Source organism: Toxotes jaculatrix, chromosome 1, assembly GCF_017976425.1.
Source record: "Toxotes jaculatrix isolate fToxJac2 chromosome 1, fToxJac2.pri, whole genome shotgun sequence".
Classification (NCBI taxonomy): domain Eukaryota; kingdom Metazoa; phylum Chordata; class Actinopteri; family Toxotidae; genus Toxotes; species Toxotes jaculatrix.
The window spans coordinates 10,468,080-10,478,918 of NC_054394.1; the positions used below are offsets into that span (position 1 = coordinate 10,468,080).

At 41.0% G+C, this 10,839-nt stretch overlaps 2 protein-coding genes across 2 annotated transcripts; both read left to right on the forward strand.

Moving 5' to 3' along the window:
* The first annotated feature begins 29 nt into the window (after nucleotides 1–29).
* Nucleotides 30–6,982, forward strand: chrna5 (cholinergic receptor, nicotinic, alpha 5). The gene is made up of 8 exons (XM_041041040.1): nucleotides 30–174; nucleotides 561–704; nucleotides 2,966–3,117; nucleotides 3,289–3,333; nucleotides 4,084–4,193; nucleotides 4,570–4,747; nucleotides 4,837–5,532; nucleotides 5,686–6,982. The coding sequence occupies exons 2-8, from the start codon at nucleotides 611–613 to the stop codon at nucleotides 5,842–5,844; spliced, it is 1,434 nt and encodes a 477-aa protein (XP_040896974.1). The 5' UTR covers nucleotides 30–174; nucleotides 561–610; the 3' UTR covers nucleotides 5,845–6,982.
* A 1,636-nt stretch (nucleotides 6,983–8,618) lies between these two features.
* On the forward strand, nucleotides 8,619–10,223 carry LOC121180096 (UDP-glucuronosyltransferase 2C1-like). The gene has a single exon (XM_041035238.1). It carries the CDS (start codon nucleotides 8,619–8,621, stop codon nucleotides 10,221–10,223), a length of 1,605 nt encoding a protein of 534 aa, XP_040891172.1.
* Nucleotides 10,224–10,839: the final 616 nt, after the last annotated feature.

Sequence of the window (10,839 nt, forward strand, 5' to 3'; positions counted from 1 at the left end):
GCACAATTGGAGGCAGCAGGGAGGGAAGCAGCTTCTGTGTGAGGCAAGAGAAAGAACCTGCGTGCAATGGAGGAGCGTTAGAGCATCGCTGTCGCTGTCGTCAGGATACCCACCGCCTCCACCACCACTGCCGCTGTGGACTGCGTGTTAATGGGAGAGACAGATTCAAAGCAGGTATGTATACAGCATTTGCACGCTTTATTGGGTGGAATGTGTTTATTACCTTTGTGAGGATTAGGTTAGCAAGGTGAGGGTAGAGTGCATTTTTGGCTTGTGCAGGATGCTTTTCTGTATTTTAAAGATATGTGACTCAGGCAGTTTATTATTTAGGGATGTGTTTTTTTTTCTTTGTTGTTTGTTTGTTTGTTTGCTGTACATATTCTATTCACTGAAATCCACAACTGAGATTGAATGTAGCAAAGGGGAGCAGGAATGGCTGCCTTGGGATTTGAACCCTTAACCCAAGGCATGATTAAAGCCATGCTCTAAATGTTCAGGTGTTTACCCAGTGTACGCAAAAGCTACTGTTTTTTAATAACCACTGTTTGTGTATTTTTGAGCTCTGTGATGCCCAAGGGACCAGCTGTGTGGATCCGGTGCCACCTCTGATATGATGCTGAGAGCAGGAGGGGCAGCCACCTCTCTCACACTGCTGCTGCTGCTGCTGCCGTTGCTGTGCTGCTGCCACCTGTGCCACTCACTGCGTAAGTTTCCCAAGGACCGGGAATGGCTCATCAAATTATCATAGTGGAATGTAATGGGCTCAGTATGACAGATGGCAGTAGTCGAAGATAAGTTGGACTCTAGTTGATATGAAATCAGGAAACCAAGAGAGAAGATGTAGAAACTGCCAGATGGTGAGTGGAGAGTGAAGATAGCTTACCAAGTTAGAGTCAAACAAAAAGTACTGGTGTTAAAGTGGCCCCTTACCTTAGAAAACAATCTAAGACCCTGAAGAGTCAATAAATGCAATCAGCTTCAGCTCTGCTTCAGAATCAATGATTTTAGCAGCAGGGAAGCCATGACAACAGAGCTGAAAATACTGCACAGAAAGTAAGCAAACCATCTAGCCATTAAACAAGCAGGACATTTCTAAGCTTGCTAGTTAATAAGTGAAAGACGACAGAGTTTTACCTTAACATCTAAAGTTTCTTCTAAAAAACGGAAAACACAGTTACCAAGAATTTACAAGGACACAAAAGTGCTTTAAGAAATGCTTCCCCGGTCATACTTAGGACTTGAATGTTGATGTGCGTGCTATCTACAAATCAGAAACTTGTAATAATCCTTGTTAAAATCCAATATGTCGTGAACACAGCATGAGGCATCCAGGTGGTTGTCAAAGAACAGACAAGAACTTACTGTATATAATGTAAATATGGTCAGATAATGAGCTTTTGCACTAGACTCAGCAGTGACATCTGGTGGGCATGTGTGGAACAGCGCATATGGAACAATAGGAAAGGTTATTACAATGTGTGTGACACAGAGATAAACTATGTGAACTAGCTGGAGAGGAAGGAACAGAGGAGTTACTGTTGCCATGACAGTGTGTATATATTGGTATGCATGTATGTATCTACGGCACAATACATTTAACTAATACACATAAATATTTACAGTACTGTAAACCTCATTTCTTCAGCTCATTGAAATGAGCGTGTCTTTGCCTTACAGTACATATATTGTCCTTATGTTTTAGTGTATTTATGACTCCATAATATCATACTCTAGAACAGATTAATGTAGAATCTAGCAGAATCTGCAGCTTGCTTCTCAGCCAAGCAGGTTGCTGGTCATAGTGGGGAAGAAGCAGAGAGATGATGAATTTGCTGATTACAGAGTCATTGATCGAGGGTGTTGCGGCCTTGTCTTTATTGATCCACACACACCGAAAGGGTGACACCACATATTTGTTTTCAGTCTTAGAGTAGATTTCCAGCCACATTCTCTGTCCATAAATTGAGTTTATAACCATGCTGGTGAAAGATTTAAAGAGCAGAATGAAAGAAATTGTGTATAATTCAAAATTTAGTCAATATTTTCTACTCTGTAGAAAATACAGAGTACAGCCCTATCTGGATCCTCCCCTTTAACCGGATCTGCACTAAAATGTAATGGGTTCTCCCCTGGCTCACGTTCCATCCCTCTATCAAGTGCACATTAGGTGACCAGTAAACGAAGAAACAAACAAAGAGACATGGATGAAAACATGACCTCCTTGGTGGAGTAAGAGTTCCTCTAACGCCACCATCAGTCCAAAGTTCAAGTAATGTTTTGACCTGTATGTCTTGCACTTTTTGTCAACACAAAGTCAACACACTTCACTGTCTCGTTTACAGTGCATACACTTATGATTGCATGATCCTTTGTTAAGCAGTGATTTTTTAATGAAAAAGAGACTGGAAATCCTGTGAGACTCTGCATTTTATATACTGTTTATGTCTAACTGGACTCAGTACAGGACATAAATGAAAACAGAATTATGTTCAAACATGTTGACTCTAGTTGACAGATTATATAAAACCATGCCAAACAGTGAAAATTCTCCACTCAGGACTGCTATATTCAATATTATTCTTCATTTTGATAATGGTTCCATTACAGAAAATTAAGTGAATAATAGAAACCTGCTGTCCCTCACATCTATAAGGATTCTTTAAAATATTATAAAGACAACATTGGGTCGAAGCTTTGATCTCCCAGTCTCTTCAAACCAAAGTATTACCACAGAGGTCGTACCCAGAAACACGAGACACAAACACTGTGGTAAGGTCAGAGAGGCCAATGCAGTGCTGTTCGAGAGCCATGCTAGAAACAGAGCTTGAAATAGAGTAATTATCAGGCATGGAGTCTGACACTACTGAATAAATCAAAGGTACTGTTGTATTTGCTGAATTCTCTACATGTCAATATGAACTTATAATTTTTCTCCTGAACCATTTTGTCTTTTCACACCGTTTAGGGGTTCCAAAGCTCTCGTCTTATGCAAAAGCAGAGGACAAGCTGTTCAAATACCTCTTTGGAAACTACCAGAAATGGGTTCGTCCTGTAGAATACCTAAACCAGACGATCTGTGTGAAATTTGGACTGGCCATCTCCCAGCTAGTTGATGTGGTGAGGAAAGAAAAGCACTATTAGCATTGTTTATTAATGTGTGTCATCAAGGTGTTAACTACATGAACATATAAAACATAACAGAGCTGACATCCTTTTTAGATTATTGCTCTGTGAAAATGTTCCAACTCAGCTCCTTTTTAAAGTTTTAACTTTGATTATTGTTTGTAGGATGAGAAAAACCAGCTGATGACAACCAATGTGTGGATGAAACAGGTTGGTGGCACTGCACATCTAACATAAACAACTGATGCCACATTACATTTCACCATCATCTGTAAACATGCAGATAAAGTTGGCTGTTGGTGTAACTTCATGGCCATGGAAATACTGTAACAACCTCATGCTTACATGCCATTTAGAGATCACCAGTCAACCTCTCCTCCCTTTTTAATCTGGTCTGGTGGCATTTCACTGACAGTTCTCATCTACATGAGTGCTTTCGGCCCTGCGCCCACGCACCTGCCTCCACAAGCCACCTCCTCCCCATTCCAGTTCCTGTCAGCCTTATTCATGATCTTGGGTGTCCTGTCTGTCATGGATCTTATGAATTATCCCCACAGACCAGGCTCTGCTGTCCAGGTCTGTTGCTCCCTTTCACAGTGATGGATTGCATCATGCAAAAAGGGTGTTGGAAGGGCAGCAGCCACAGTTGTGATGTCTATCATAAAGGGAAAGAATGTCAGATTTTGTAAATGTATGTCATAGTTGCATCTCATTCTCTTACCTTCCAGATTATTCTATCACAAAGTAAATCAGATAGATTTACTATTAAATATACTGGTAGGCCTGTATTGTTATCAGAGAGCCGGGCTAGCTGCTTTCCCCTGTTCACAGTCTTTGTGCTAGTTAAGCTAGCTGGCTGCTAGAGGTAGCTTCACTTTTAGCGTTCAGACATGAAAGTGTTCTCAACCTTCTCATCTAACTCTCAGTTTTCACTGAATTTCCCATTTTTCCTGTATGTAGGAGTGGACTGACATGAAACTCAGATGGAACCCTGATGACTATCTGGGCATCACAACAATCCGAGTCCCCTCTGACAGACTCTGGCTTCCTGATGTTGTTCTGTATGATAAGTATGTACGATCATATATGGGAAGGATATGACATGGATGCCTTACGTGAAATAGAAGTTCTACAAATGACTACAAAATTGTAAATGAATAAATGTGTCCAAAATGTATACAAAGGCAACTGGACTCAGGTGTATCTAGGTATTTATCTTCTTATGGGTTCGTTAACACCTTGTGAGTTGTGAGTTAACGACTCCACAAGAAGGTAAATACCTGGATTTCCCACCACTCATTTAGAACTGAAGAAGCCTTTCAGATAAAAGGCGAAACATCTTCAAGAACCTCAAGCAAGTCCAGTTACCTTTGTATACCTTTTGGAAATACCATGACCTGGATGTGAATCTAAACAGACATGAACAAATGTTGTTTCTTCCAACAGTTCAGATGGGCGTTTTGAGGGGACTGTCACCAAAGCTGTTGTTAAGTATGATGGAACTATATCATGGACACCACCAGCCAACTACAAGTCAGCCTGCACCATTGATGTCACCTTCTTCCCATTTGACCTCCAGAACTGTTCCATGAAGTTTGGTTCCTGGACGTATGATGGCTCCCAGGTGAGTCTCTCCCCCACAGAAAGCATATACTAAATTACTGTAAGTGATGAACAATGATCAAGATGACATTTTTTCTCCTTATTTAACAGGTGGACATCATTCTGGAGGATTTCCATGTGGACAAGCAGGACTATTTTGACAACGGTGAATGGGAGATAGTAAAGGCCACAGGCAGCCGTGGTCTGAGGACAGATGGCAGCTCTTCCTACCCCACCATCACCTACTTCTTCATCATTCGCAGGTTGCCTCTTTTCTACACCCTCTTCCTCATCATCCCCTGCATTGGCCTGTCCTTCCTCACCATCCTTGTCTTCTACCTGCCATCCAATGGTGGCGAGAAGATCTCTCTCTGTACCTCGGTGCTTGTGTCGCTCACCGTTTTCCTCCTGGTCATCGAGGAGATTATCCCGTCCTCCTCAAAAGCTATCCCCCTCATCGGGGAGTACCTGGTCTTCACCATGATCTTTGTCACGCTCTCCATCATTATCACCGTCTTTGCCATCAACATCCACCACCGCTCTTCTTCTACACATCATGGCATGGCACCATGGGTAAGGAAGATTTTCCTGCATCGACTGCCTAAGCTGCTGTGCATGCGCAGTCATGTGGATCGTTATGCCACAACTGGAGTGGCCAGGGCTGGACAAGTACCAGGACTGGGTATGATGAAGGACTCAGCACCTGAACTGACCCCCCTACTCTACACAAGACGTCACTTACAAGCAGCTTTGGATTCAATTCGCTACATAACCATGCATGTAGTTAAAGAAAATGAGGTCAGAGAGGTGAGTTTGTTCAATTTTTTGTATTTTTACCTTCATAGGTAATTATAAAAATAGCAAATAGCAATATGAACAATAACTTTTGGCCCCACACTGTCTGTAACTCACGCCTACATGTATGTCTAGAGGCTGACATATACTTCTTTTCTGGAACAGGTGGTACAAGACTGGAAGTTTGTAGCCCAGGTTCTGGATCGCATGTTTTTGTGGGCCTTTCTCCTGGTGTCAATCCTGGGCTCTGCTCTTCTCTTTATTCCAGTTATTTACAAATGGGCCAACATTATCGTCCCTAACCATGCTGGAAGTACCCTCTAAGAACCACACGTGGGGGGCAAACTAACCACAAATGGAGTCAAAGCACATTAACAGCTCACTATGGGTCGTGTTTGAGATACTGAGAGTATCACTGAGATGCAGGCCTGCTCTCCACGGTCATCTTGCAAACTACAGCTGTGCCAGTGTTCAAGCTGCAGATTTGAGGCCTCACTTGCTGAAAACATCTCAAAGAGACATTTTTTAAGTTAATTAATTAATTTTATTTTAGAGAGATTCTAAATCCTTTAGTTTAATTTAAAGATGAATGAAAAGACTACATATAATTAAAAAAAAATTGATTCAGCCATGTCCTAAGCAGGTTTGCCCACATCTCACACGTCAATAAATTTCAGTACATTCATTTCACCTGCTATACATGCTGGCAGGACGCAGTGATGAATTCAATTAATTTCATTTCAATACTTTATGACTTTCCCTGGAAAGGCAATTACAAGGCAGCTCACCACCCAGATCAAAAGATACCCACATGCAATGAATAGGAGAAGACATTCATTCTCATTTTACATGCTTCTCTCTGTGACTGTCCACTATCTGTAGTGTTTGGAAAGAAGACTTTGTAGGGCATAATTCAAATAAAACAGATGGTTCAGCTTTGCTTTTCTGTAATTCTAGTTTCAGAATTCACCATCACCCACCCAGGTAAACATTCTGCTTGACTGTGTTTTGGGAAAGAGAGGCAATGCTCTTGCTGGGACTTGAATTTTCCAGTGCAACACTTCCTTTCAGCCTGAGGACAAATCCTGCATTCCCTGTAAGGATTGTAAAAGGATCCTTGGTAACAGATCAGTGTGGGCCCACAGTATTTTTAGCCTACTGAGGCTAAGCACAAAAGCAGTTCTTATAACAGCCTGCATGCAGATGACTCAGATGATGTAATGCGGAGAAAAGCAATAAGGGCCATAGGGTCATTTACCACTGTCTGCATCAACAAGTACCAGAAAGACTATTGTGTTTCAGTGGCTGAGCACCTCTCAGCCTTTGGTTGAGCCTGCACTGCCTCTCCATGGCTATGTCTAACCATTACAGGTGAAAAAAGCAACAAAGGCGCCACCAGCAGAGCATGGACATGGTGGTGATGTACTGATGAAATCTGTGATGTCCTACTTCCATTTACTACAACGTGATATACAGAGACAGTAAATAAAATGATATACAAAAAGCAAGCACATGCAAAGAATGTAAGGCTTTTTTTTTATAACTTAGATATAGATGAGAAAGACAGCACTATAATGGGAGAAGGGACTTACGGGAGTCCACCTGAAAGTTCCACTCTTAAACTGAGTTACTAATGCAGTACCTTCATAGCAGCCCTATTGATTTTTTCCCCCTCTTGTCTCAACCTGTGACCTACGTTTTATTGTTTCTTGCAAATATAAATAATAACGGGCATGAAATTTTAAATGGTTGAAAACTTTTAAGCCTGAAATAAAAACCAAAACCTGCAATGCACATAAATAAATAAAGTCTATGCTGCTCAATTTATTAATGAGTGGAGATGCAAATTATAGCACCACTGATGGACTGATGGTTTTGATGGTTTTTCTTTTCCAAAACTGTTAGCTAAACAATACATTTCATTCTTGTTGGGAAGGAAATGTATTATGACGAATTAGCCGTGCACTAAAAAATCTCTTGCACTGAGAAAATACAGCTATAAAAAACATTCTAAGTGCAAAAAGCTAGAAAGGTTTAATAACTAATAAAACTATGTCATAAGGGTTTTTTTCAGTGTTGTAATTGACAAGTCACCACCCACCAGCTTCTGTTTTTGATTGATAACCGTTTTATAAGCAGTCTCTGTTGATAGCTGAACCCTCATTACTCCACGTTAGATTCTTTCGGCTTTAGATCTGAAGGATTACATGTTCTCTCTGAACTGAAAGTCGTACAGCATTTGTGCTCACAAAAACCTTTTAAAACCATTATGTAAATGTTATTCCTGTTAAACTTATTAAGGTGACCTTAAAGTACATTATATGTACATACTACTGCTACTACTTACCTTAAGGTTTGAATTAATTGTCTGAATATCAAAATTGTCAATGTTCGTAAAAATCTCTCAATTTTGAGCCAGTAAATCACATAGTTCTGTAACAAATAAGTAGGTCTACAATTTTTTCTACATCAACATGGAATTTTGTTGTAATAGTTACAGTAACAGTGGCACCCTGATTCATTTCACAGTATGCTAAATACATACAATATTATCTGGACTGGCTTAGCTTTTTTCCGAAAGGATCAAAGGATTTACATTGTCTTGGTGATTTTGTATGAACGTATCTTTGAAAATTCTCCTTAAAGCAGAATGAGAGAACATGCTACACACAATTAAACAGAATCACAACACAGTTCACACAAGGCAGCGCAAATAAGCAGCTGTATTGTGATTCTGGTCAGCTTCTACAAAGAGGTCACATTGTTCTTCATTCTTGCCCAAAGAAAAGCTTATCGATAATCCACTTATGCAAGCCTTCCTGGAAATTGTAGTTATACATTCTCGGGTACCTAAGATGTTTCACACCAACAGCTAAGGAATAAGCATATGCATGCTCGGAGCTACTTCGTGTAAAACAGGTATGTTTCAGATCAATCTTGCATGTAATTTAAAAACACTAAATTCTCCTTTGTCAAAGGAAAACCTGAATGTACAAACCATTTTATTAAAATATGTTTTCATGGCATTTATGGCTAGAGTTGCCAGAGTCACACTGACTTCTTGTTCTAAGTGTATTTATTCTTTTTTCAGGTTAAAGATGTTGCCTGATGGAAATACAAAAACAATTCTTCTCCTTTTAGCCGTTGTGATCTTGACATTGAGAGTATGTCACGGGGGCAGGATTTTGATTGTTCCTTTAGAGGGAAGCCACTGGGTGAACATGGATATCATGGTTAAAGCTCTCCACTCTCAAGGACACTCTGTTGATGTGGTACGAACCAATCAAAGCTGGTACATCAAGGATGACTCTCCACACTACAAGACAATCACAGTTCCTGTCGCTGAAGCTTTTAATCATGACTTTATTAACCCGATCCTGAAACAGATCATTAGCATAGAACGGGGGGAGAGCTCTGTAATGAGCTTTGCAAGTTTGCAGGTTGAGATGTTTAGTGCGATGTTTAACATGCATAGAATAATGTGCAAAATGGCTACTGTTATGTTTAAAGATAAAGACTTGATGAATAGTTTAAAGGAGAGAAACTATGACCTGGTCCTTACTGACCCGGCATGGGGTGCAGGTATATTGTTGGCTCATGCTTTAAAGCTACCTCTGGTCTATAATGTGCGGTGGATAACTAGTGGAGAGGGACACTTGGCCATTGCACCCTCTCCTTTATCTTATATCCCAATGACTGGCACAGGGCTGTCAGACAAAATGAGTTTTATACAGAGGGTCAAAAATCTACTTTTCTATCTCATTTGGCAAGGTCAGAACGGATTTTTAATTGCCCCTCAGTATCAAGCTGTTTGTCATGAGTTCTTTGGCCCAGATGTCAGATACAATGACTTATTACAAGGAGCAGACCTGTGGCTCATGAGAGCCGACTTTGTATTTGAGTTTCCTCGACCCACAATGCCTAATGTTGTTTATATAGGAGGGTTTCAATGTAAACCTTCCGAACCACTTCCTGAACACTTGGAGGATTTTGTGCAGAGCTCTGGAGAACATGGAGTCATCCTCATGTCTCTGGGGACTTTTGTAAACGAACTTCCTGCTGATATGACAAATGAGATCGCTGCAGCTTTTGCCAAATTACCTCAGAAAGTCATCTGGAGGCACAAAGGTGACAGACCAACCACTCTGGGAAACAACACTTTAGTAGTTGACTGGATGCCACAGAATGACCTCCTGGGACACCCAAAGATTAAGCTATTTGTAGCTCATGGGGGAACAAATGGTATTCAAGAAGCTATTTATCACGGAGTCCCAGTTGTGGGTCTACCCGTGTTTTTTGACCAGTACGACAACCTGCTGAGGCTAAAAGAGAGAGGAGGGGCTAAGATTCTTACATTGGCCACAGTGGACAAAGGAAACAACTTCCTGGAGGCTGTACAGGAAGTCCTGAACAAGCCCTCCTATAGGGCAAACATGCAGAGACTCTCCCGGCTGCACAGAGATCAGCCAATGAAGCCACTGGACACCGCCCTCTTCTGGATAGAGTTTGTCATGAGACACAAAGGTGCAGCTCACCTGAGAACAGAGGCCTATAGACTGCCCTGGTATTCCTACTACTCTGTAGATGTTGTTCTGTTTTTCCTGGCTACTGTTGCAGTGATTACTTTTCTCCCCCTTGTATTTTTCCTCTTGATAAATGCAAGACCAAGAAGAGGAGAGAAAAGAAAAACAAATAAAAAATGACAGGAAGCTGAACTCTGTCCCACTAAGATTAAATAAAAAGAGAGGTGATTTAAATTACTATTTCTGACAGATTTGGCTTACTTAGTGTTACAAATGATATTTAAAGCCATCTGCATCAAATCATTAAATTTTCTGAAAGTCTTTACTAAATAAGAATTTCTTCTTTGTTCTTCTTCCATGCAGAGTAATGGTCAGTTATGTGATGCTTTGCCCCAAGCTGTGTAGCAGTGAGAATTGGCCAGCCTTTTCCAAGGTTGGGCAGAGTGACAATCCACCATATGCCCACATATGCTGAAGTTGAATTTTATATTTACAACTCTGGCTTCCCCTAGTGGTAGTATCAGAAAAGACACTGTGGCAGACAGCAATGCACGTAGGTAGCCTATTCCCCATTCATGACGACAAAGTAGACGCTCCATTCTTTTCATCTACTTCTCAGTTGTATTTCCCACAGAAGAGGAATGGGTAATGAGAGAGGGGAGGGAAGCAGCACCGACAAATATATTGGATGCTCCTCTTGATTGGTGGCTCATCAGCTGAAGCGGTCATTACAGTCAGTGCTACTGACTGATCCACCGTCTTATCACACAAGGTCAATGAACTCTTGAGCTGAAAG

Excerpts from the sequence above, each read along its gene's own strand:
- chrna5 (XM_041041040.1), top strand. The coding sequence starts at position 611 with ATGATGCTGAGAGCAGGAGGGGCAGCCACCTCTCTCACACTGCTGCTG. Across the intron at positions 4,194-4,569 it reads GATGTTGTTCTGTATGATAA|TTCAGATGGGCGTTTTGAGG; the intron begins GTATGTACGATC and ends TTCTTCCAACAG. Across the intron at positions 4,748-4,836 it reads GGACGTATGATGGCTCCCAG|GTGGACATCATTCTGGAGGA; the intron begins GTGAGTCTCTCC and ends CTTATTTAACAG.
- LOC121180096 (XM_041035238.1), top strand. The coding sequence starts at position 8,619 with ATGTTGCCTGATGGAAATACAAAAACAATTCTTCTCCTTTTAGCCGTT.